Genomic DNA, 27,296 nt, shown 5'->3' on the forward strand with positions numbered 1-27,296 from the left:
CATATTTGATCTTATCCTTACCAATCTGCTAGCTGCAGGTGCATCTGTCCATGACAGTTCCAGAAAGAGTGACCGCCGTACAGTCCTCTTGGAGATAATGTCTCCCTTTCACGTTAATAATACACTCCATCATGTGGTGTGGCATGACAATCATGCAAATTGGGTCAGGTTTTGAATAGATTAAGTGACTCAAGACTGGGCTTCCGTGAGGCAGTGTGGGTAATCAACAGCAGCAGAACTGTGCTCCAAAACAGTCTGCAACCTCATGGCTTGCAATATCCCTCACTCGACTATAGTCACTAAGCCAGGGGTTACCTCTAGTTCAATGGAGAATGCAGGAAGGCATGCCAGGAGAAGCACCAGGCACACCTAAAAATGAGCTGTCAATGTGGTGACATTACCAAATAGTGCTACTTGCATGCCAAACAGCATAAGCTGATATCCACAGCTAAGCAGTCCCACACCAATTGATCAGATCTAAGATCTGCAGTCCTGCCACGTCCAGTTGCTCATGGTGGTAAACAATTAAATAACTGACTGGAGAAAGAAGGCACCAAAATATCCCATCCTCAGTGATGGGTAAGCCCAACATGCCAGTGCAAAAAGATAAACTTGGAGCATTCACAACAGTATTTGACCAGAAGTTCCGAGTAGATCATACATCTTGGTCTCATCTGGTGGTTCCCATCGTTACAGATTTCAGTCTTCAGCCAATTTAATTCTCTCCAGGTGACACCAATAAATGGCTGGAGGCACTGGAAACTATTAAGACTCTCGGTCCTGACAACATTCTGAAATAATATTGGAGACTTGTGGCCCAGAGACTTGTGCTGCTCCCTTAGTCAAGCTGTCCCAGCATAGCTGCAACACTGGCATCCCCCTGACACTATGGAAAATTGCCCAGTATGTCTTGTACACAAAAGCAGGACAAATCCAACGCAATCAATTCCCACCCCCATCAGTCTACCCTCAATCATTAGTAAATTGATGGAAGATGTCCTTGGGAGGGTTATCAAGCAGCACATGCTCAGCAATAATCTGCTTAGTGATGCCCAGTTTGCATTCCGCCAGGGCCACTTGGCTCCCAAAATCATTACAGCCTTGGCTGAAACATGGACAAAAGAGCTGAATTCCACAGGTGAGACTGACCGAGCGTGACATCAAGGATGTCTAGAACAATTGGAATCAGTGGGAAATCTCTTTGCTGATTGGAGTCATAACTTACAGAAAGGAAGATAGCTGTTCTTTAAATCATGGGTCATAGAATGCCTACAGTGTGGAAACATTCACCCATTGCCCTCCCAAGAACATCCCGCCCAGACCCATCCCCTTACCTTGGCCCTGTAACCCACATTTTCCATGGCGAACACCCAACCTGCACATGTTTGGACTATGGGAGGAAACTGGAGCTTCCAAAGGAAACCCACGCAGGCATAATGGCAATGCACAAACTCCAGTCAGTCACCCGAGGGTGGAATCAAACATGGGTCCCTAGTACTGAGGCAGCAGTGCCAACCACTGAGCTACTGCATTTCTCTAACCACTGTGCCATTCTTGTTGGAGGTTAGTGATCTCAAGCTCCAGAACATCTCTGCAGGAGTTCCTCAGGGTAATATTCAAGGTCCAAACATCTTCAGCTGCTTCATCAATGACCTTCGCTCCATCACAAGGTCAGAAGTGGGAATGTACGCTGATGATTGTGCAATGTTCAGCACCATTCGAGACTCCTCTGATGAGAAACCAATACATGTTAAAATGTAACAAGATCTGACCTATATCCAGGCTTGAGCTGATGATTGGCAAGTAACATTTGTACCACACAAATGCCAGGTACTGACCATCTCCAGTAAGAGACCATATAGCCACCATCCCTTGATACTCAATGCTGTTATCATCACTGAATCTCCCATTCTTAATAACCTGGGAAGTACCATTGACTAGGAACTCAACTGGACTCACCATATAAATACAGTGGCTCCAATAGCAGATCAGAGGTAAAGCACACTGCAGCAAGTAACTCACCTCCTGAATTCCCGAAGCATTTCCATCATCTAACATAGTCAAGTCAGGAGTAGAATATAGAACATAGAACAATACAGCGCAGAACAGGCCTTTCGGCCCTCGATGTTGCGCCAACCTGTGAACTAATCTAAGCCCATCCCCCTACACTATCCCATCATCATCCATCTGCTTATCCAAGGACTGTTTAAATGCCCCTAATGTGGCTGAGTTAACTACGTTGGCAGGCAGGGCGTTCCACGCCCTTACCACTCTCTGAGTAAATAACCTGCCTCTGACATTTGTCTTCAATCTATCACCCCTCAATTTGTAGCTATGCCCCCTCGTACAAGCTGACATCAACATCCTCGGAAAAAGACTCTCACAGTCCACCCTAACTAATCCTCTGATCTTCTTGTATGTCTCTATTAAATCCCCTCTTAGCCTTCTTCTCTCCAATGAGAACAGATCCAAGTCCCTCAGCCTTTTTTCATAAGACCTTTGCTCCAGACCAGGCAACATCCTGGTAAATCTCCTCTGCACCTTTTCCAATGCTTCCAAATCCTTCCTGTAATGGGGCGACCAGAACTGCACGCAATATTCCAAGTGAGGCCACACTATGATGGTATACTCTCCCTAGATGGGCGCAGCTTCAGCAACACAGAAAAAAATCTTGACACCATCAGGACTAGGCAGCCCACGTGATCGGCAACACATCCAGAAGCATCCACCTCCTTCACCATTGACACTCAGTACACACTGCTACAATCACAAGATGCACCACAGAAATTCACCAAAGATCCTTAGACAGCACCTTCCAAACTGCCAACCACTGCTACCCTCGAGGACAAGGGCAGCAGATACAAGGAAACAGCCACATCTGCAAGCTCTCCTCCAAGCTACTCACCATCCTGACTTGGAAATATATCACTGTTTCTTCACTGCCACTGGATCAAAGTCCTATCGTTCCCTCTCCAAGGACATTTTGCATCTAGCTAGAACACATACGCTGCAGTGACTCAATTACACAGCTCACCACCACTTTCCCAGGGCAACTAGGCACATGCAGTAAATGCAGCTCAGCCTGTGGTGCACAAACACAAGGCAATTTATAAAAAAACAAAAGGGAAAGAGTAAAGGAAAATCAAATGACATTGGCAGGAAAGGTCTAGCAGATAGCAGAATGGTTCAACACTCCTGTTGCACAGTTCCCATCCAACAGGAAAATCACCTGTCATTCACTGCCTTCACTTCAAATGAATAAACTCACTTGATGTTTGGTTTTCTTTCTGGAGCCATTCATCAGCCTGTCCCTTAATGATTCCATGGAAGCCAGATTCGGTGATAGTGCACTGTTCCCAGTAAGTCTTGTCAAATGCTTCCGCCATCCATTTTTGCCTTGGAACGGTTATTTTCATATTGCTGTCAAAATAGTATATCTCACAGCCATCCAAAATCCCCAGGACACTATACTCTGGTAAATCAGGTCTCCCATGATTTAAGGTGTACTGATACAGCAGGGAATGAGACTCTAGAGGAGAAAAAGAAGAAATCCTCACTATTGGCAAATCAAACACTGAAAATATCACAAAACTAAAACAAAACAACAAATTTCAGAGTCTGGAGTTCTGAAACTAAAACAGAAATTGCTGGCGAAACTCAGTGGGTCTGACGGCATCTGTGGAGTGAAAACAAACTAAAAGGTTTTAAGTCCAGTGACCCTTCCTCACAGCTGATTGCAGCTTACTAAATGACTTGAAATGATAAGCAAATCATAACACATTACACAGAAGATAAACGTCCGCACTCCTGTGTTCAATCAATATAGGCACAAAGAGCCTGAGAAATAAACTGTATACATTAAGAAGAAATTTTCGAGAAATATATTCCAAAAATCCTATTTTATGATAATGTGCGCTGTTGAAAGCAGCTAACGAAATTTGATCGAGTGACAACAAAGGAAAGGCAGTATCGGTTAGACGGTGAACAGCACAGACAGGAACAGGCAGGCAAGGGCCTTTCCGAGTATCTGCTTCCTTGGCCTTTGCAAACAGGACAGCCAAGTTTGTGGGCTTCAAAGGTACTATCAGAGGAGGCTTATAGAACTTTAGAGTCATACAGCACAGAAACAGTTCTTTTGGTCAAACCAGTTGATGCCAAACATAATCCCAAACTGAGCTCGTCCTACCTGCCTGTGCCTGGCACATCCACCACTTCCTCAAGAAGTTCATTCCACATGCAAACCACCCTCTTTGTAAAAACATTTTGCCCCTTGTGTCTTTTTTTAAAATCTCTCTCCTCTCACCTTAAAAATATACCCTCAGTCTTGAAATCCCCCATCATACAGAAAAGACACCTACTATTAACTTATCAATACCCCTCATGATTTTTTAACATCTATAATGTCACCTCTCAACTTTCTACACTCCCGGGAAAAAAGCCTGTCTTTATAAGTGATACCTTCCCTTCCCAACCACATCCTGATGAATCTCTTTTGAACCCTTTCCAGCCTAATGATATCTGTCCTATTGCAGTACTGGACACAGTACCACAGAAGGGGCCTCACCAATGTCCTGTGCAACATCAACATGATTTACCAACTCCAATACTCAAAGGACTCATAAATGAAGTCAAGCATGCTAAACACCTTTCCAGCCACCTTGTCGATATGTGACACAAACTTCAAAGCATTACATCCCTGAACCTCTATGTCCCTCAAGTCTGCAACAATACCCAAGAGTCTACCATTAATTGTATAGGTCCTGACTCTGTTTGTTCCATAAAAATGCAACATCTTGCATTCATCCAAATAGAACTCCATCTGCCATTTTTCAGCTCATTGAACCATTTAATCAGGATTCCTTTATAATCTGAGAGAACCTTCTTCACTACAGACTATGTCACCGAATTTGGTGCCGTCTGCGAACTCACGAACCATGCCTTCAATATTGTCATAAAAATTATTCATAGCAATGACAAACAAACAGGATCCAGAATCGACGCCTGTGGAAAAACACTGGTGACAGGCTCCAGTCTGAAAAGCAACCCTCTACCACCACGATAACAAAGTGTGGAGCTGGATGAACACAGCAGGCCAAGCAGCATCTTAGGAGCACAAAAGCTGACGTTGGGAGTCTCGACCATTCATCACAAAAGGGGGATGGGGAGAGGGTTCTGAAATAAATAGGGTGAGGGGGGAGGTGGATCAAAGATGGATAGAGGAGAAGATAGGTGGAGAGGAGACAGACAAGTTAAAGAGGCGGGGATGAAGCCAGTGGAGGTGAGTGTAGGTGGGGAGGTAGGGAAGGGATAGGTCAGTCCGGGGAGGGTGGACAGGTCAAGGGGACGAGATGAGGTCAGTAGGTAGGAAATGGAGGTGCGGCTTGAGGTGGGTGGAGGGGATAGGTGAGAGGAAGGACAGGTTAGGGAAGCGGGAATGAGCTGGGCTGGTTTTGGGATGCAGTAGGGGGGGAGGGGAGATTTTGAAGCTTGTGAAGTCCATGTTGATACCATTGGGCTGCAGGGTTCCCAAGCGGAATATGAGTTGCTGTTCCTGCAACCTTCATTTAGCATCAGTGTGGCACTGCAGGAGGCCCAGGATGGACATGTCGACTAAGAAAATGATGCGGGATTTGAAATGACTTGCGACTGAGATGTGCAGTTGTTTATTGTGAGCCGAGCACAGGTGTTCTGCAAAGCGGTCCCCAATCCTCCACTTGGTTTCCCCAATGTAGAGGAGGCCACAACGGGGACAGCGGATGCAGTATACCACATTGGCAGATGTGCAGGTGAACATCTGCTTGATGTGGAAAGTCTTCTTCGAGCCTGTGATGTGGGTGAGGGAGGAGGTGTGGGGACGAGTGTGACACTTCCTGCGGTTGCAGGGGAAAGTGCCAGGTGTGGTGTGGTTGGAGGGGAGTGTGGAGTGGACAAGGGAGGCCCAGAGAGAGTGGTCTCTCCGGAAGGCAGATAAGAGTGGGGATGGAAAAATGTCTTTAGTGGTGGGGTCGGATTATAGGTGGCGGAAGTGTCGGAGGATGATGTGTTGGATCCGGAGCTTGGTGGGGTGGTACGTGAAGATGAGGGGGATTCTCTTTTGGCAGTTATTACGGGGACAGGGTGTGAGGGATGAGTTGCGGGAAATGTGGGAGTCACGGTCGAGGGCGTTCTTGACCACTGCCGGGGGGGTGTTGCAGTCCTTGAAGAAGGAGGACATCTGAGATGTTCGAGAGAGGAATGCCTCATCCTAGGAGCAGATGCGGCAGGGGTGAAGGAATTAGGAATAGGAGGAGGTGTATTCTAGGTAGCTGTGGGAGTCGGTGGGCTTTAAATGGATATCAGTTTCTAGCTGATTGCCTGAGATGGAGACAGAGAGGTCCAGGAAGGTGAGGAATGTGTTGGAGATGGTCCAGGTGAACTTGAGGTTGGGGTGGAAGGTGTTGGTGAAGTGGATGAACTGTTTGAGTTCCTCTTGGGAGAACGAGGCGGTAACGGAGAAAGAGGCGGGGTTTGGGGCCAGTGTAGGTGCAGAAGAGGGACTGTTCCACATAACCTACAAAGAGGCAGGAATAGCTTGGGCCCATGCGGATACCCATGGCCACACCCTTTGTCTGTAGGAAGTAGGAAGAATCGAAAGAGAAGTTATTGAGGGTGAAGACAAGTTCGGCTAGGCGTTTGAGGGTGTCGGTGGTGGGGGACTGGTCAAGCCTGCAGGACAGGAAGAAGCGGAGGGCCTTTAGGGGAATGCAGGTGTATAGGGACTGGATGTCCATGGTGAAAATGAGGTGTTGGGGGCCGGGGAATTGGAATTGGAAGTTCTGGAGGAGGTGGAGGGCATGGGTGTGTCACGGACGTAGGTGGGGAGTTCCTGGACCAAGGGGGAGGAAATGGAGTCCAGATAGGTAGAGCTGAGTTCGGCGGGGCAGGAGTAGGTGGAGACAATGGGTCAACCAGTGCAGGAGGGTTGTGGATTTTGCGAAGGAGATAGGAGCAGACTGTGGAGGGTTGGGGAACAATGAGGTTGGAGGCTGTGGGTGGGAGGTCACCTGAGGTGGTGAGGTTGTGGATGGTTTGGGAGATGATGGTTTGGTGCTCAGCGATGGGGTCCTGATCCAGGGAGCGGTAGGAGGAGGTGTCGGAGAGTTGGCATTTGGCCTCGGTGATGTAGAGGTCAGTGCGCCATACTACAACTGCACCTCTCTTGTTTGCGGGCCTCTACCACCACTCGCTATCTTGATGAGTTGCTGTCATGAGATTTGTAAATGTTCACGCCACTGCCACTCTACATTTATGATTGAAGGAATTTGTGTTTAAAGGTGGTGGATGTAGTGCCAATCAAGTGAGAAACTGTATCTTGGATAATGTCCAGCTTCTACTGGAGCTAGACTCATCCAGGCAAATGCAGAGCATTCCACCACTCTCTTCTTGTATGCCTTGTAGATGTTAGAAAGGCATTTGTAGACGGGCAGTGTGCTTCTACCACAGAATGCCAAGCATCTAACCTGTTGTTATGGCCATCGTATCTGCAGTTAATTCAGGTGCATTCCTGGTTCATAGTATTGTTTGGGCTATTGATAATTGGAGGTTCAACAATGGCGATGCCATTGAATGTCAAAGGTGAGGTAGGTAGCTTCTACCTTGTTGGATACGGCCAATTACTTGCTACCTCTGACACAAATTTGACATCAATGATTTAGGCATGTGTATGGTGAGGACAAAATAGATCAGAGTTTTGATGCCTGTCATTGACACTCAAGGAAGTGATTAGAAGTAAATGTAAATGTGGGAACTGCATCCTGATTATTTTCTACTTGGTTCAGTTGATGAATAATCCTACCCAGAGATTTCCATTACAACACAAATCACTCAAATGAATAACCAAATATCTCAATACAGTCATTTCCTACATAATCTGGAAAACTAATGGGTTACAGTCTCTTCAAAACAAGAGAGAAATATTGAACTCAAGCATTCTCTGTGCACAAAAACTTTTCACCACTTAACTTACCAATGATCAGTAATGGAAATTCTGATGTATTATTTACCTTGGTGCCCTAGACTGAGGGGTAGGGAAAAGTAGTCTTGAGAGAATAAGCTCACAAATTTCAGTCACCTCGATCAACTCTCACCAGAAATGAAACTCAGTGCCTTTCTTCCCAGTATAATTCAATGCCTCATTCACAACTGAGAAGGTAAAAGTGTGCTTCAACTATATTAACAATGAATATGCCACAAATGGAATACTATGTGCAGTTCTAGTCATCATACAATCAAAGATGTGATTGCACCAGAGAGGGTGCAGGTGTCATTCAACAACATGCAACCTGGAATGAAAGTTCTCAGTTATGAGGAGAGATGGGAAAAGTTTGTTTTCTGGGAGCAGAGGGGAATCAGGGTGGAGGGGTGGGGGGTGGGGGTGATGGATGAAGCTGATTAAGGTATTAAAAAATTATGAGAGGCAGAATCAGATTAGATCAGGAGAATTTTTCATCATGGTAGACATATCTAAGACCAGACGGCATCGGTTTAAGGTGAGCAGCAAGTGATTTAAAGGAGACCCGATTGAAAGATGTTTCACCCAGAGGATGATAAATAAGGAGTATGATGCCAGTGAGGGTGGTGGAGGCAATGACTCTCACACCATTAAGAAGCATCTGGCTGAGCACTTAAAATTTCAGGGCACAGTAGGCGAAAGACAAAGTGCAGACAAATGGGATCAATGTAGATTGGTTTCCCTTCCATTTTCCCTCCATTATAAGGTCAGAAATGGGGATGTTTGCTGATCATTGCAAATGTTCAGCATTGTTTGCTATTCCTCAGAGACTGAAACAGTCCATTTCCAAATGCAGCAAGACCTGGACACGAGTCAGGCTTGCAATGCTCAGTGGTCAGTGATATTGACACCACACACATGTGTCATCTACTGACCAACTGAAATAGTTTCATTCTCACCTACCTCCCTTTGATATTCAATGGTGTTATCATTACTGAAACCCTCCGGATCAACTTCCTGGGGGGACAGTCATCCTCAACCTGAAGTGGATGAACCACATGTACAATGTGGCTGTAAGAGCAGGCCAGATGTTGGGAATTCTGCAGTAACTCACCACAAACAACCTGCTTAATTCTTCCCATATCCAAATATAATTGCTATTCCTTCATAATACTGGAAGCCCCTGACATATGGCACTGTGGGTGTATCTAAACACGAAAGGACTTTATTTGTTCAGGAAGGCAGCTCATCACCACCTTCTCAAGGGCAACTGTTCCCTTTCCAAGTGTCAATAACAAGAGGGTAAAATTTTAATGCGAGAGGCAGGAGGTTCACAGGGGATTTGAAGAAAGGCCTTTTACACCCAGAGGGGGCTGGAATATACTGCCTGGGAGGGGCAGCTGAAGTGGGAAACTTCACAACCTTTAAAAAAATCGATGTATGAGTCCTTACGGAGCACATTCACCGTTATGGGCTCAACACTCGGGAGTGGGACTAATGTAGATTTAGTGTATTTTTGGTAGGACAGGCTTGATGGATTAAAGTGCCTCTTGTGTACTATATGATTCTATGATTCTACCTCAGGATGAGCAATAAATGCAAGCCCAGCCAGAAACACTCAGTACAATTTGGCCTTTCGCTTATATTTAATTGCAACTTTCATAAATATGGTCCGTCACAAGTCTGGGGTCAATCAATAATCTGGAACAGTACCCTGGGAAACACCCAGTCTATCACTAATCTCACAACAGAGAACATCTGGAGAGAGATACTGGGAAACCCCTCCTGACCAGGGAACATCTGGAGTGATTTTTGATTTTCTTCAGTAATGTCTCATGTATAGAGTTGCAGTGAAGAATTTTATTTAACTAAAGTCTGATCTGCGATTCATCAGCACAACTGGGAAAGATGTGCAGTGAGTGAATCCAGATTAAAATGAGGAGAGACAGGAATATTTGGGAGGATGAAGTGAGAGACCAGGAGGGACAGTCACTGTGTGAACAGTCTCTCTGTCAAACAGGGGGGATGGACAATGCAGAGCTGGACCCTCGCTGTCCTTCGCTGAGCTTTTTAATCACCCCTTTATACATGACCAGTAGGATGCTGCTGTCTGAGATAATCGGACCTATTCAGCCAGGAAGGCATCACAGCTGAGCCTGGAGTGGATTAACCATGGAGTATCCTTCTCCTCCCCACCGTCTTTACAAAATTTTGACCAGAAGTGGTGAAGATGTTTAGCTCTTCCCAATTGTTGTGAAAATTAAAATTGTCCTTTAGGATTATTTCCCATTTGCTCTGAGCTTCCCTGATCTCACGGTTTCTATATCCTGCTGTCAGGAGACCTGGATACAAATCCCATCAGAGTCTCCCAGACTGTGCTGTCTACAATGTGTAAAATATCAGGCTGGCTGTATTACAGGCGGCTGGTCAAACAGCCCCGATTTCAAACTCTCACCAAGAGATTCACATTCACCCCAGAGACAGAGAGAGAGAGAGAGAGAGGGAGAGAGAAGGGAATGCTAAATTCTGTACTTACCGGGAGAGACCGAGGAAAAACACAGGGAGATGGAGAAAAGGGTCATCAACATTCTGGCACAGTCCACTGTCTGTATTCCAATCAAGCCCTGGGAATTAAATATTCCTGGGAAGGGAGAAATAATCATAGTTTGGGGGCTGGGGAAAATAAAACAAAACAGAATTGCAAGATGTCGCTTTGACCGTTGGACTGAAGTTGGATCCTTTCCTAATGACTCGGAGTGGGAGTGACTGGTTGGTTTGTCTCAGAAAGAAAACTCCGCAGTTAAAAACGAGGAAGGGCTGACCATCACCAGTCCCCGTGAGATTGAACCGCCTGAAGGTTCTGGTTGAGTCTGAGATACAAAAACTGATGGGAATGTTTCCCTCGGGGGCAGCGAACACACACCGACTGGGATATTTTTTACCAGGTGGTGGTGGGGGTGAAGCTGGCAGCATCAGGCCCCTGAGGCCCGGGATCTGCCCGGTTTTCTTTTCACCTTTTCTCGGTCTTTTCTATTTTCCTGATTTTCCTGTGGAGAGCTCGGGGAGCTTCCTGCTCTCTGTGGTTTCGGTTTATTTTCTGTGTTTCCGGGTGGCAACACTGCACATCACTTCTCACTGAGTTTGTAACAAAAGCCACATGACAAACAAATACTGTCTAATTGGCTAAAATTCACATTCTCTTCAGTTTGCGGCGCGTTATGTTTTCGCTTTTGGCTTCCACTCAGCGGCGGCACGGAGGGAGGTGGCTCAGATGAAATGTGGGACTGATTGACACAGCAGCCACTCCTGCTCGATGCCCTCAGGGAGATGGTGCGGACTGTCCCTCAGCTTTCACACCACGGGAGAGAAATATCATTCTCTGTCACTTCTGAACACAACCAAGGATATATTTCCCTCCACTCCCCTCCCTGCTTTCCGGGGGGACCGCTCTCTCTCCACTCCGCACCAGCACCACCGCCTCTCCCTGCAACCGCAGGAAGTGCTACTTCCCGAACGAGGGTCTCAGTTTCTTGTGGCTCTCGGCTTTGGTCCCCTCCCGGTGTGTTCACCGTTGACAGTCAATGTTTGATTAAGGACACCATCAAAATGTTCTTTTCTGGTTGCTTAGGATCTGTCCTTCCGATAGAGGATCAGTTACCTCATCCCCTTAAATCTAACAGGCATTGCCAGCTGCAGCCTGCTCCTCTCCCCGAGAGATATCGTTCACGTGGCACTGTTGTGTTAAACATGCCCTCCAATCTGAGTAATACCATGCCACTTCTCTCCCACTGATGAAAAAGATCTGTTTGGAAGTGGCGATTGCAGTCCTGTATGAGGATCTCATCTGGAAAAGCGGAAACAATGTGAAAGTTCGCAATGACCATGAGAAAGTTCGCTTTGCCAAAAAATGAGGGAAGTTTTAACCAGACAGGTTTTAACAGTGAGTGGGAGGGAGAGACGGAGTTAGGAGGGGAATGAAATGAGTCTGACAGATTTTAACAGAGTGGGAGGGAGAGACGGGGTCAAGAGGGGAATGAAATGATTCTGACAGATTTTAACAGAGTGGGAGGGAGAGACGGGGTCAAGGGGGAATGAAATGATTCTGACAGATTTTAACAGAGTGGGAGGGAGAGACGGGGTCAAGAGGGGAATGAAATGATTCTGACAGGTTTTAACAGTGAGTGGGAGGGAGAGACGGGGTCAAGAGGGGAATGAAGACGGTAAAAATATATCGATGATAGAAGTTAAGATGTCACTTCTGGAATCGGGAAGAATTTGGGAATGGCAAAATCAGGAGCTGAGAAAACAGAAGAAGAATATGAGAAATTGAATAAAATATAAAATTAGTGTGAAATATTCTCGATCATTCACTTGACCCAGTATTCTGCATTAATTAACCAGGCTGTCACAGCTCAGTGCAGAGGGAGAAGAGGATGAGGGATTGGAAGGAGAGAAGAAGAGACTGGTGTTTTAAGGAACTGGAGACTGAGTGGGGAGTGTTACATCTTCCAGTCCCTTCTATGTCATTCCCAGCGCTCTGTCCCCTCAGCCACTTACTGCAAGCTGTTGTGTAGGTCTCACTTGGTGAATGTGTCGAAGCAAAATAAATGTCCATGAGAATGTGGAATAACTCATTGTCAGAGTGAGAACATAACAAATGTGAAGGAATGGCCACTGAGTCAGAAATCCTCATTCCCACACTTTCCTCCATCTTTACACTGCATGGAGATTCTGAAGATTTCTTCCATTTCATCGACAGTCGGTCAGTGAGGATGTGAGTGTATGTAATGCATTTAATCAGCAATATGGGAATGGATCAGACAAAGAAAAAGCAGGTAGGGAACAAGACATATTGATACTCAGAGATCATAATAACAGCCGATGCTGGAGTCAGAGAGAACACAATGTCAAGCTGGAGGAACACGGCAGGCCAGGCAACATCAAAGGAGCAGTAAAGTTGATGTTTCAGGTCAGAAACCTTCTTCAGAAAACTCTGTGTCCCGACCCAAAACATCAATTTCCCTGCTCCTCTGATGCTGTGTTCCTCTAACTCCACATTGCATTCTCTCTGACGTCAGCATCAGCAGTTATTACTATTTCTGAGTGTGCTGTAATCCCAATGCGAAACCCATTTTCCGAAGACATGTTGATATATGTGTATCTGTGTGTGAAAAATTATCGGTGGGTGAAAACCAGGCCTCCAGGAAATCTCGTGCTTGTATTTGCCTTGCTTGTCCTCGTCCTATAACTTTGTCCCAGTCAAATTGACGTCCCATGTCAGAGGGCATTGAAATGAGGGCGAATTGGTCGTGACGTTTTGTTGTGAGGTGGTGTTCATGTATCCTGGTGATGGGTTTCCTGCCCATCTGTCCTGTGTAGTGTTTCTAGTGGACTGCATGAAATCAGAGTGAGACCGAACAACAGCCCTTCAGCAGAGGTTACATAGCACTGACAATGTCCCCTAGGAAGGAGATGAAACGTTTGCAAAAAAAAAGTCAGCTCAACAAACCAATCAGTAACTCCAACTGCAACCTGAGCTAATGGTTTTCAATAAATCATTAAACACGAGGCTAGATTGAGTGAAGTGCAGGTGTTGCTTCACCTGGAAGGTGTGTCTGGGACTTTGGAGGAGGTAAATACAGAGTGTTCTGTGGTTTTTGCCATGGGAGCGTGAGAAGGAATGGCAGAGGAGTGGACCAGAGTGTCCCAAAGGGATTGGTCCTTGCAGAACGCTGACAGGGAGGGGAGGGGAATATGTGTCTGGCTGTAGCATCCACTGGAGGTGATGGAAATGGCAGCTAATAGTCCTTTGGGTTTGGAGGCTGGTAGGGTGCTAGGTAAGAAACAGGGGGACTGTATCGCTGTTGTGATAGGGCGAGGGCAGAAGTGCAGGAGATGGGTCAAACATGGTATTGGAGAATCGGCGTTTGATGCAAAAGTTGGACATATCTGAAGAGCCCCTGTGGTCGGTGGCATCATCAGGACAGATGTCATGGAGATGGGGAAACTGGCAGATTGGGAAGGAGTCCCGACAGGAAACAAGGGTGAAGGGATACAGCTGAAGTAACTGTGGGAGTCAATGTGTTGGTGGCCAGTCTATTCCCAGAAATGGAAACAGAGATGTCAAGGAAAACAAGGGAGGAGTCAGGGATGGGCCATGTGAAAGTGAGGGCAGGGAGGTAAGTGGAAGCAAAATTGATAAAAACTTCCAATTCCAGAAGAGCGAGGGAAGCAGCACTGTTGATGTCATGGAGAAAGAGTTGTGAGGAGGGACACAAGGAGGACTGGATCAAGAAATGGTCCACAAACCCCACAAAAAGACAGGATTAACTGGGGCTCATGTGAATACTCATGGCCACAGCTTTGACCTGAAGAAAGTGTGAAGAGTTAAAGGAGAAGTTGTTCGAAGTGAGGATGAGCCAGGCAGAGGAGACTGGTATTGGATGGGCAAGGTTCAGGCTTTTTTTCCAGGAAGAAGCGGAGGACCCTGAGACCATCCTGATGAAGGAGATGGATGTGTGAAAAGATTGCACATTCATGGTGAAGAGGAGGTGACTGGAGCCTGCAAACTGGAAATTTTAAAACTGACATGAAGCATACAAGAAAGGGGTTAGACTTGGGGGCAAAAAATCGAAACAATGGACCAGTGCAGGTGGTACTGTTTGTGGATTTTGAAAAGAAGGTCGAAGCGGACTACACTGGGTTGGAGGATTATGAACTGGGACTACTCTGGATGCTTTGGAGAGGGTTCAGAGGAGGTTTACCAGGATGCTGCCTGGACTGGAGGGCTTATCTTATGAAGAGAGGTTGACTGAGCTCGGTCTCTTTTCATTGGAGAAAAGGAGGAGGAGAGGGGACCTAATTGAGGTATACAAGATAATGAGAGGCATAGATAGAGTTGATAGCCATAGACTATTTCCCAGGGCAGAAATGGCTAGCACGAGGGGTCATAGTTTTAAGCTGGTTGGAGGAAAGTATAGAGGGGATGTCAGAGGCGGGTTCTTTACACAGAGAGTTGTGAGAGCATGGAATGCGTTGCCAGCAGCAGTTGTGGAAGCAAGGTCATTGGGGTCATTTAAGAGACTGCTGGACATGCATATGGTCACAGAAATTTGAGGGTGCATACATGAGGATCAATGGTCGGCACAACATCGTGGGCTGCAGGGCCTGTTCTGTGCTGTACTGTTCTATGTTCTATGTTCTATGTACTCTTCTTGGAGAAGGAAACATTGAGAGAAAATTTGATAGGAGGTGCTGTGTTCGTTAGACAGTTGAACATACAATGAGAAAGTGGTCCCATGGGTGCAATGAACAAAACCTATCAGTGACTGGCTTAAGGGTAGTGGCAAAAGAACCAGGGGTCACAGAAAAAGAATACAAGATTCAGGAACAGGAGTAGGCCATTCGGCCTCTCGAGGCTAGCTTTGCCATTTGATAAGCTCATCAGATAATTACCTCACATCTATCTCCCCATCTACCCTCCCTAAACCTTCTCATTTTATCATCTGTTTGAAGAACCGGAAGAATGGGAACAGTAGGAGGCTATTCTGTTACTGAATCCTGATTGAGTTGCTTAATTACAGTGGGAATTATTAGGATTTGGGACACAGGGCTTAAGAGTGTAATACAGGTAGATTTGATTGCACCTTCCAAAAGGGCTTAGGATAATTACCTGAAAAGGAAAGATTTGCTGGGTTCTGTTGAAGAAGCTAGAGACATAGAGCCAGCAGAGTTACATTCACAGAGGGCTAGAATGGAGGCTCTGGGCCAAATGGCCTCCTTCCAGGTTACAACCATTGTGTGATTCTGTGATTCCAGGTACAAAAATGTGGATCGCTCACTCTGGGGAAAGACCCTTCAAGAACAATATGTGAAGCAAGACTTTCAGCCAGTCACTGAACCCTTTGGTGCACCAGCACATTCACACGGGGGTGAAGCTGTAATGGTGAAGTGGGGAACACAACTGTCACCCAGTCTTCGAGAAGGCAATTGCCCCCTTCTCATCCCTCATGATACATCAGTGCACCCCCACCAGGGAGAGAACTTTACACTGAAGCCTTCACTCAGGCCTCCTTGCTACTGGCTTGTCAGAGCACACACAGTTGAGGATGAGGGACAGTGTGGGATTTAGCAGCAGAGCCATATCATTGTCTCCAAGCTTCCAGAAGAGAACAGCGCACCTTCCCGCCAATATCCAATGTGTTCTGACTGTGAGGGGCTTTGGGGAGATGCCTCAGCTGCTTATCCTCCCTCCAAAATGAAAGTATTGGTAAGAGGTTATGCCTGGTGGCTGTGACATAGCTGCATTGTGATGCAGTGCCTAGAATGCCAACAAGGACAGGAGCTGCTGCTGGTGGTGCTGCCATATTCCTGGGAATGGCTGGGTAAACCCTCGACTTGGCTACAGTCAACTATGCCAGTACTTTCATGGGCTCGATATTGCTGGTCATTGGGGATGCCCATTCAAAGAGGTTGGGCACACATGGACCTCTTTTGGCAAACTCAGGGATGATGAATGAAAAGTTGCGAGCATCATTTGCGATACACGGACTCCCAGAAGTATTTTTCGTGGACATTTACTAGCAGGGAATTTGAGTATTTCCTAAAGTCAAATGGCATTTGGCACATAAGGACAACTCTGTACCATCCATCATCCAGTCTAGTGGTCTGGCAGAAAGTACAGTCCAAAACATATAGCATCAATTGATTCCACACTCTTCCAATTCATTGTTGACTCTTCATGAAACTGCAGGAGTATCTCCAGCCAAGTTGCTTCTGGGGAGAGGGCTCTGCACCAGATTAATCCTGATATTCCTGGACATCGGTTAAGGTGAAATGACAGCAGAAATACCATGTTTCCTCTAAGCAAGAGAGACAAGTCACTTCCAGGGGTCGAAGTTTGGCGCCGAACCCATGGAAATGGCCCTGCATTGACAAAAGCAGAGTTTGACACAAGGACAGGTTCCATGACATATGAAGTCTGGGTAGGCGAGGTGGTCCTGAACAAAAATGTGGATCACTTGAAAGCTATTACCTTGCAAACAGGGCAGGAGCAAAACATATCTGCTCCTCAGAAAGGCCAGGAGGCCTGCCAGAAACAGTGGGTTCTCCCCATACACCTCGTGTGGAGGAAACTTCAGAGTCTGAGATGGATGTAGCCTCAAGACCATTACCACTGGAAGTAGAAGGTAAAACTCTCCACAGATGCTCTGGATGCAAAAGGTGGGTTACGGTGGTGTACGTGCTGCCAGTGTCAGAATCCAGCTCAGAGGAACCAGGCTTGGGGCAAAAGCATAGCAGGCAGTCCTGAGAAAGACCAGGCCTACATCCCTGCGCTTGGAGGAGTGGGGGAGAATGGTGGGGAGGTGGGTTGGTGTGACATTGTAATTGGAACCAGGTGGACCCATGGACTATGAGATCCTTGATTGGGGTTGTTAACCTGGGCTAATCAGGGAGTCCTGGCTGACAGATATACACAGGGGATTCAGGGTCTCCTCACCTCAGGGACTGACTCCAAGCTGGCTGGCTGTGTACTGAGCTAATGCACACAATGGGTGACTTGGTGAAAAATACCATCCCCCATTGCAATTGTTTCCCACATTAACAGGAGAGTGACAGGACGGACTCACACTAATAGGAGAGTGTGAAGAGGGAGACACACTGACAGGAAACTGTGGGCAGGGGTGTGACATGAACAGGAGTATTAGGGTGTAATGTGGAGCTGTATTCACATAGAGTTGTTCCTGACTTAATGAGGTGTCGGTGAAATAACTAAACCCTCTCAATCAACGTCTGTGCAGTCGACACACCCAATGTTCCTTGCTCGTTTTATCGAATGTTCGAAGTCGGTTAGTGAACTCCTGAGCTTGTTTCTCCTGATAACTGGCAAGCGACTGTTTTTCATTTGATTGGCTCTTTTTGTCAGGTGAAGCCAATCACTGCAGTCAGGCATGATCAAAGCTCAGTGAGGCAAAGTCCTAATAAACATCTTTATTTCCTTTCAGTTTCTACTCATATACCTTTCGTTTAAGTCGATGTTAAATCAATTCTCCAGAGGCATGTTTTTGCCTTTTCCAGTTTAGAAACATCCCTCACAGTACACCAGTCCCTGAATAGAGACAGTGCATCCCCAGAATGTTGATGACCCTTTTCTCCATTTGCCTGTGTTTTTCCTGGGTCTCTCCTGGTAAGTACAGAATTCAGCTTTCCCTTCCCTCTTCCTCTCTCTCTCTCTCTCTCTCTCTCTCTCTGTCTCTGTCTCTGGGGTGAATGTGAATCTCTTGGTGAGAGTTTGAAATGGGGGCTATTTGACCAGCCGCCTGTTATACAGCCAGCCTGATATTTTACACATTGAAAGCAGCACAGCCTGGGAGACTCTGATGGGATTTGTGCCCAGGTCTCCTGACAGCAGGATTCAGAAACCCACAGATCAGAGAAGTTCACAGCAAGTGGGAAATGGTTCAAATGGACAATTTTAATTTTCACATCGATTGGGAGAAACCAAACAGCTTCACCTGTCCTGGTCTAAAGTCAATAAATACTGTGGGGAGAAGAATGATATTCCATGTTTAAAACACCCCAGGCTCAACTCTGATCCCCTCATGATTGAATAGCCCGAGTTATCTCAGACACCAGCATCCTACTGGCTGTGTGTAAAGGGGCGATGAAAAAGCTCAGTGAAGGACAGGGGGGACCCTGGTCTGGATTGTCCATCCCCCCTGTTTGACAGAGAGACTGTTCACACAGTGACTGTCCCCCATGGTCTCACACTTCATCCTCCCAAATATTCCTGTTTCTTTTCTTTTAAATTTGGATTCACTCATTCCACATTTTTCCTGGTTATGAGCGGAAAGCACAAACCAGCCCTCAGGTTATCCTGAATTCCTCACTCCTGGTAATCCCTGGTTAGCAGTGTCCATTTAATATTTCTCTTCAATTTATTCCAGGTTTCTGTTCCAGGTTAGTGATTGCATCGGTGTGACCCGGCCACTGTTTCAGGTCAGCGATCTTCTGTTTCCTCCTCCAGTCCCTGGATTGTGGCCCAGCCTCTCCCCTGTGTCCACACTGATTCCATTGAGTGTCTCTGTGACTCTGATTCCGTGTTTACTCCCTGTTCTGAGAGGCTGCAGTATCTAATTCTGACCCAGTTCAATCTGATTCTGTTCATAATATCTGACAGGAATCTGACAGTGTGATGAAGTGGTGGATTATTGCAGATTGGCACCATATGGGAGGGGCCTCATGAGGATGAGCTGGAAGTGTGTGTAAATGTTCATTAGCCTGTACCTAATATTTGATTTACAGAGACAACATGTTTAAAGTTAGTCTCTCACATTAGTGACGCCCTTGGGATTTGTGATGTTGCCACGGTCGGTGAAGCCCAAATACATGAATATGATGTTTTTCATGCTGGGCTTCAGTTACCAGCTACTTTCAATGTTTGCTTTACAGAGACTAATGTGCACACTGGGATTTACACAGCGGTTTCTGGAATTCAAGACTTGCCTGAGGTGATGCATATGGCAATGGTCAATGGAATTAAAATAAGTTCTGGTGACAGTAAAACCGGTCAGTGCATCCCGAGGCAGCAGTTCATGGTAGAATCTTTCAATGCGAAATTCTGGGATTCTGTCACAAGCATGGTGCACCAATGTGCAAACACAGCAAAGGAAATTTTGAGTACAATAATGAAGAGGACAAGCCAGACATCTGGTAAGGTGTCAGAGATAATGGGAACTGCAGATGCTGGAGAAACCGAGATAACAAAGTGTGGAGCTGGATGAACACAGCAGGCCAACCAGCATCTCAGGAGCACAAAAGCTGACGTTTTGGGCCCAGATGCTTCATCAGAAATGGGGGCGAGGGAGAGCGTTCTGAAATAAATAGGGAGAGAGGGGGAGGCAGATAGAGGATGGATAGAGGAGAAGATAGGTGGAGAGGAGATAGACAGGTTAAAGAGCAGGGGATGGAGCCTGGAGAGGTGAGTGCAGGTGGGGAGGTAGGGAGGGGATAGGGCAAGGGGGGTGAGATGAGATTAATAGGAAGGAAATGAGGGTGCGGCTTGAGGTGGGAGAAGGGGACAGGTGAGAGGAGGAACAGGTTAGGGAGGGGGGAACAAGCTAGGCTGGTCTTGGGATGCAGTAGGGGGAGGGGAGATTTTGAAACTTGTGAAATCCACCTTGATACCATTGGGCTGCAGGGTTCCCAAGCGGAATATGAGTTGCTGTTTCTGCAACCTTTGGGTGGCATCATTGTGGCACTGCAGGAGGCAAGGATGGACATGTAAGCGGTTCCCAAGCCTCCGCTTGGTTTCCCCAATGTAGAAGAGGCCACACCGTGTACAGCGGATGCAGTATACCACATTGGCAGATGTGCAGGTGAACCTCTGCTTAATATGGAAAGTCTTCTTGGGGCCTGGGATGGGGGTGAAGGGGGAGGTGTGGGGGCAGGTGTAGCACTTCCTGTGGTTGCAGGGGAAGGTGTCGGGTGTGGTGGGGTTGGCGGACAAGGGAGTCCCAGAGAGAATGGTCCCTCCGGAAGGCAGGTAAGGGTAGGGATGGAAAAGTGTCTTTGGTGGTGGGGTCCGATTGCAGATGGCGGAAGTGTCAGAGGATGATGTGTTGGATCCGGAGGTTTGTAGGGTGGTATGTGAGGACAAGGGGTACACTCTTTTGGTTGTTATTGCGGGGACGGGGTGTGAGGGATGAATTGCGGGAAATGCAAGGGACATGGACAAGGGCATTCTCGACCACTGTGGGGGGGCGGGGGGAGGTTGCAGTCCTTGAAAAGCAAGAGCATCTGAGATGTACGGGAGAGGAATGCCTCATCCTGGGAGCAGATGCGGCGGAGGCGAAGTAATTAGGAAGAGGGAATGGCATTTTTGCAGGAAGGTGGGTGGGAGGACGTGTATTCTAGGTAGTTGTGGGAGTCAGTGGGCTTTAAATGGAGGTCAGAGATAATGGGAACTGCAGATGCTGGAGAATCCAAGATAATAAAATGTGGGGCTGGATGAACACAGCAGGCCAAGCAGCATCTCAGGAGCACAAAAGCTGACGTTTCGGGCCTAGACCCTTCATCAGGGAGGGGTATGGGGAGATGATTCTGAAATAAATAGGGAGAGAGGGGGAGGCGGACTGAAGATGGATAGAGGAGAAGATAGGTCGAAAGGAGAGTATGGGTGGGAAGGTAGGGAGGAGATAGGTCAGTCTAGGGAAGACGGACAGGTCAAGGTGGCGGGATGAGGTGGTAGGTAGGAAATGGAGGTGCGGCTTGAGGTGGGAGGAAGGGATGGGTGAGAGGAAGAACAGGTTAGGCAGGTTGGGACGAGCTGGACTGGTTTTGGGATGCAGTGTGGGGAGGGGAGATTTTGAAGCTGGTGAAATCCACATTGATGCCATTGGGCCGCAGTGCTCCAAGCGGAATATGAGTTGCTGTTCCTGCAACCTACGGGTGGCATCATTATGGCACTGCAGGTGGCCCAGGATGGACATGTCTTCTGAGGAATAGGAGGGGTAGTTGAAATGGCTCACGACTGGGAGATGCAGCTGTTTACTGTGAACTGAGCATCGGTGTTCTGGAAAGCGGTCCCCAAGCCTCCGCTTGGTTTCCCAAATGTAGAGGAAGCCACACCGTGTACAATGGATGCAGTATACCACATTGGCGGATGTGCAGGTGAACATCTGCTTGATATGGAAAGTCTTCTTGGGGCCTGGGATGGGGGTGAAGGGGGAGGTGTGGGGGCAGGTGTAGCACTTCCTGTGGTTGCAGGGGAAGGTGTCGGGTGTGGTGGGGTTGGCGGACAAGGGAGTCCCAGAGAGAATGGTCCCTCCGGAAGGCAGGTAAGGGTAGGGATGGAAAAGTGTCTTTGGTGGTGGGGTCCGATTGCAGATGGCGGAAGTGTCAGAGGATGATGTGTTGGATCCGGAGGTTTGTAGGGTGGTATGTGAGGACAAGGGGTACACTCTTTTGGTTGTTATTGCGGGGACGGGGTGTGAGGGATGAATTGCGGGAAATGCAAGGGACATGGACAAGGGCATTCTCGACCACTGTGGGGGGGCGGGGGGAGGTTGCAGTCCTTGAAAAGCAAGAGCATCTGAGATGTACGGGAGAGGAATGCCTCATCCTGGGAGCAGATGCGGCGGAGGCGAAGTAATTAGGAAGAGGGAATGGCATTTTTGCAGGAAGGTGGGTGGGAGGACGTGTATTCTAGGTAGTTGTGGGAGTCAGTGGGCTTTAAATGGAGGTCAGAGATAATGGGAACTGCAGATGCTGGAGAATCCAAGATAATAAAATGTGGGGCTGGATGAACACAGCAGGCCAAGCAGCATCTCAGGAGCACAAAAGCTGACGTTTCGGGCCTAGACCCTTCATCAGGGAGGGGTATGGGGAGATGATTCTGAAATAAATAGGGAGAGAGGGGGAGGCGGACTGAAGATGGATAGAGGAGAAGATAGGTCGAAAGGAGAGTATGGGTGGGAAGGTAGGGAGGAGATAGGTCAGTCTAGGGAAGACGGACAGGTCAAGGTGGCGGGATGAGGTGGTAGGTAGGAAATGGAGGTGCGGCTTGAGGTGGGAGGAAGGGATGGGTGAGAGGAAGAACAGGTTAGGCAGGTTGGGACGAGCTGGACTGGTTTTGGGATGCAGTGTGGGGAGGGGAGATTTTGAAGCTGGTGAAATCCACATTGATGCCATTGGGCCGCAGTGCTCCAAGCGGAATATGAGTTGCTGTTCCTGCAACCTACGGGTGGCATCATTATGGCACTGCAGGTGGCCCAGGATGGACATGTCTTCTGAGGAATAGGAGGGGTAGTTGAAATGGCTCACGACTGGGAGATGCAGCTGTTTACTGTGAACTGAGCATCGGTGTTCTGGAAAGCGGTCCCCAAGCCTCCGCTTGGTTTCCCAAATGTAGAGGAAGCCACACCGTGTACAATGGATGCAGTATACCACATTGGCGGATGTGCAGGTGAACATCTGCTTGATATGGAAAGTCTTCTTGGGGCCTGGGATGGGGGTGAAGGGGGAGGTGTGGGGGCAGGTGTAGCACTTCCTGTGGTTGCAGGGGAAGGTGTCGGGTGTGGTGGGGTTGGCGGACAAGGGAGTCCCAGAGAGAATGGTCCCTCCGGAAGGCAGGTAAGGGTAGGGATGGAAAAGTGTCTTTGGTGGTGGGGTCCGATTGCAGATGGCGGAAGTGTCAGAGGATGATGTGTTGGATCCGGAGGTTTGTAGGGTGGTATGTGAGGACAAGGGGTACACTCTTTTGGTTGTTATTGCGGGGACGGGGTGTGAGGGATGAATTGCGGGAAATGCAAGGGACATGGACAAGGGCATTCTCGACCACTGTGGGGGGGCGGGGGGAGGTTGCAGTCCTTGAAAAGCAAGAGCATCTGAGATGTACGGGAGAGGAATGCCTCATCCTGGGAGCAGATGCGGCGGAGGCGAAGTAATTAGGAAGAGGGAATGGCATTTTTGCAGGAAGGTGGGTGGGAGGACGTGTATTCTAGGTAGTTGTGGGAGTCAGTGGGCTTTAAATGGAGGTCAGAGATAATGGGAACTGCAGATGCTGGAGAATCCAAGATAATAAAATGTGGGGCTGGATGAACACAGCAGGCCAAGCAGCATCTCAGGAGCACAAAAGCTGACGTTTCGGGCCTAGACCCTTCATCAGGGAGGGGTATGGGGAGATGATTCTGAAATAAATAGGGAGAGAGGGGGAGGCGGACTGAAGATGGATAGAGGAGAAGATAGGTCGAAAGGAGAGTATGGGTGGGAAGGTAGGGAGGAGATAGGTCAGTCTAGGGAAGACGGACAGGTCAAGGTGGCGGGATGAGGTGGTAGGTAGGAAATGGAGGTGCGGCTTGAGGTGGGAGGAAGGGATGGGTGAGAGGAAGAACAGGTTAGGCAGGTTGGGACGAGCTGGACTGGTTTTGGGATGCAGTGTGGGGAGGGGAGATTTTGAAGCTGGTGAAATCCACATTGATGCCATTGGGCCGCAGTGCTCCAAGCGGAATATGAGTTGCTGTTCCTGCAACCTACGGGTGGCATCATTATGGCACTGCAGGTGGCCCAGGATGGACATGTCTTCTGAGGAATAGGAGGGGTAGTTGAAATGGCTCACGACTGGGAGATGCAGCTGTTTACTGTGAACTGAGCATCGGTGTTCTGGAAAGCGGTCCCCAAGCCTCCGCTTGGTTTCCCAAATGTAGAGGAAGCCACACCGTGTACAATGGATGCAGTATACCACATTGGCGGATGTGCAGGTGAACATCTGCTTGATATGGAAGGTCATCTTGGGGCCTGGGATGGTGGTGAGGGAGGAGGTGTGGGGGCAAGTGTAATACATCCTGCGGTTGCAGGGGAAAGTGCCGGGTGTGGTGGGGTTGGCAGGGAGTGTGGAGTGGACAAGGGAGTCGTGGAGAGTGTGGTGTCTCCGGAAGGCAGACAAGCGTGGGGTGGGAAAAATGTCTTTGGTGGTGGGGTCGGATTGTAGATGGCGGAAGTGTCGGAGGATGATGCGTTGTATCCGGAGGTTGGTGGAGTGGTATGTGAGGACGATGGGGATTCTCTTCTGGCGGTTATTGCAGGGGCAGGGTGTGAGGGATGAGTTGCGGATAATGCGGGAGACACGGTCGAGGGCGTTCTCGACCACTGTGGAGGGAATGCTCTGGCCCTTGCAGAACGAGGACATCTGGGATGTGCGGGAGTGGAATGCCTCACCCTGGGAGCAGATGCAGTGGAGGTGAAGGAATTGGGAATAAGGGCTGGAATTTTTGCACGAAGGTGGGTGGACGGATGTGTATTCTAGGTAGCTGTGGGAGTCGGTGGGCTTGAAATGGACATCGGTTTGTAGGTGGTTGCCTGAGATGGAGAGGCCCAGGAAGGTGAGAGATGTGTTGGAGATGGTCCAGGTGAAATTGAGTTTCGGGTGGGAGGTGTTGGTGAGGTGGATGAACTGTTCGAGCTCCTCTTGGGAGCATGAGGCGGCACCGATACAGTCATCAAAGTAACGGAGGAAAAGGTGGAGTTTGGGGCCTGTGCAGGTGCAGAAGAGGGACTGTTCCACGTAACCTACAAAGAGGCAGGCATAGCTTGGGCCCATGCGGATACCCATGGTCACTCCCTTAGTCTGTAGGATGTGGGAGGAGTCGAAAGAGAAGTTGTTGAGGGTGATGACGAGTTCGGCTCGGCGGATGAGTGTGTCGGTGGAGGGGGACTGGTCGGGTCTGTGGGACAGGAAGAAGCGGAGGGCCTTGATGCCATCTGCATGAGGAATACAGGTGTATAGGGACTGGACGTCCATGGTGAAAATGAGGTATTGGAGACTGGGGAATTGGAAGTTTTGGAGGAGGTGGAGGGTGTGGATGCTGTCACGGACACAGCTAGGGAGTTCCTGGACCAAGGGGGAGAAAATGGAGTCGAGATAAGTGGAGATGAGGTCGGTGGGGCAGGAGCAGGCAGTGACAATGGTTCGAGAAGGGCAGTCAAGTTTGTGGATTTTGGGAAGGAGATAGAAGCGGGACGTGCGGGATTGGGAACGATGAGTTTACAGGCTGTGGAAGGGAGGTCACCTGAGGCGATGGGGTTGTGGATGGTTTCGGAAGTACTGCTTTGGTGGCCAGGGATGAGGTCATGATCCGGGGGCAGTAGGAGGAAGCGTCGGAGAGCTGATACCTGACCTCAGCAATGTAGAGATCTGTGTGCCATTCTACAACTGCGCCTCTCTTGTCCGTGGGTTTTATGGTGAGGTTGGAATTGGAGCAGAGGGAGCGGAGGGCTGCATGTTCTGCCGGGGAGAGGCTGGAGTGGGTGAGAGGGGCGGAGAGGTTGAGTCAATTGATATCTTGACGGCACTTGGAGATGAAGAAGCCGAGGGAGGGTAGGAAGCCTTGGGGTGGTGTCCAGGAGGAGGGGGTGTGCTGGAGGCGGGTGAAGGGGTCAGCTGAGGGGTGGTCAGGCTCACGGTTAAAGAAGTAAGTGAGAGGGCAGAGGAGGCAGAAAAACTGTTCAACGTCTAAGCGTGAGTGGTATTCGTTGATGTGTGGGTGGGGGAGAACAAAGGTGAGCACCGTACTGAGGAATGACCGCTCGTCCTTAGCGAGAGGGAGATCTGAGGGGATGGTGAAAACTCGGCAGGGCTGGGTGCTACTGTCTCCAACCACATCTCATGTATGACATGTCAGGCAAAATTCGACCACAACCTTACACAGCCCAGGCCAAGAAAAATGCTTTTGTGTTTTGGCTTGAGTTTTCCTGAACCGCAACTAAACTCTTAATGGTAATTCATGTGCTCCCTACAGCACCTCCATTGTATAGAATGCCAGTAATAGAACATGATAAACTTTTGTCCATTTCTCATCCTCCTGATTACGTGATGGTCTCCATTTCCTCAATAAGGCATCATTTTTAAGATAGTAACGTTCAGAGATACACTCATATACTTTGGTGTATCTTTCCAATGCAGTTGCTTTGTGTTTTCCTCTTCCTCTTCTCATTCAGTTAATTGCTCTGAACTAAAAATACCGACTTTGTTCTCTACCTTTTCTTATTTTTCTCAACCATTTGATTGAACATGGTCTCTGACAATTGTATCTCAATTTTCTTATCTTTCTTCTTTGATCTCTCTTCCTGCTTCAACCTGTACCTTTGCGAACTAGTTATTACACAGTCAGGAAAAATTCCAGGATATATTACCCACAATACCCCAGTTCCCTACTTTCCACTGGCTTTTCAACCGCAGTAGTATCAATCCCACCTGTAATTTAACTATTATTAGCAAGGACAAATTTTATTCTTGGAACTGAGAATTTCTCCAATTCCTTTCAACCACTTCCCCACACTTCACCAGACTCTCCAACCTCACTCGATATAATGGAACGTTTCTCTTCTCACCAAGAATTCCACTTATTACCACTTTTCCTGGCAATACTACTTCTGAATTATGTATCTCCTCATCACTCAACATCAAAGATCACTACGCTTCCCTATCTCTTAAAATTGTAGTTTCTTTACCTGCTCCTTCTGGCAAATATGAGTGAACCTTAACGTCGCAAGTAAATTCTTGAAGGAAATGTGGCACTTCCTCCTCGTCCAACTCCTGATCAGGTTGTACATTCTGTAGCAGCTTTTTAACTTCCGCTGTGCTTTCCCTTACGGCTTTAGCAAAATTCACTGGCTTGCCCTGTTTTCCCCATATCCATCTTCCCAGTGCTTTGTCTGAACCACCACCACTGTGACTTCGTGTGGCCGAGTTTATTGCAGTGAGGTTTATTGCAGAGGGTTTTAATTTCTCTTTCCCTCTCATGGGTTC

At 48.0% G+C, this 27,296-nt stretch overlaps 2 protein-coding genes across 4 annotated transcripts in view; one reads left to right on the forward strand and one right to left on the reverse strand.

The window, feature by feature from the left end:
- Nucleotides 1-11,779, reverse strand: part of LOC132206188 (class I histocompatibility antigen, F10 alpha chain-like) — a 38,240-nt gene extending 26,461 nt beyond the window's left edge. The window contains exons 1-3 of one of the 3 annotated variants that reach the window (XM_059639394.1): nt 11,005-11,778; nt 10,527-10,631; nt 3,269-3,529 (exon numbers count right to left, since the gene is read on the reverse strand). In XM_059639394.1, coding sequence (XP_059495377.1) covers nt 3,269-3,529; nt 10,527-10,578 — 313 coding nt within the window. In that variant the 5' untranslated portion in view covers nt 10,579-10,631; nt 11,005-11,778. Of the gene's footprint in view, nt 1-3,268; nt 3,530-10,526 lie in introns of all 3 variants that reach the window. The other 2 variants (XR_009442907.1, XM_059639393.1) reach the window with 2 other exon arrangements.
- A 6,236-nt stretch (nt 11,780-18,015) lies between these two features.
- LOC132206224 (major histocompatibility complex class I-related gene protein-like) overlaps nt 18,016-27,296 on the forward strand; it is a 45,501-nt gene continuing 36,220 nt past the window's right edge. Inside the window, exons 1-2 of the mRNA XM_059639594.1 lie at nt 18,016-18,176; nt 19,442-19,702. Of these exons, the coding sequence (XP_059495577.1) occupies nt 18,125-18,176; nt 19,442-19,702 (313 nt within the window). The 5' untranslated portion in view covers nt 18,016-18,124. The remainder of the gene's footprint in view (nt 18,177-19,441; nt 19,703-27,296) is intronic.

This window comes from Stegostoma tigrinum, chromosome 34, assembly GCF_030684315.1.
Source record: "Stegostoma tigrinum isolate sSteTig4 chromosome 34, sSteTig4.hap1, whole genome shotgun sequence".
Taxonomy (NCBI): Eukaryota; Metazoa; Chordata; class Chondrichthyes; order Orectolobiformes; family Stegostomatidae; genus Stegostoma; species Stegostoma tigrinum.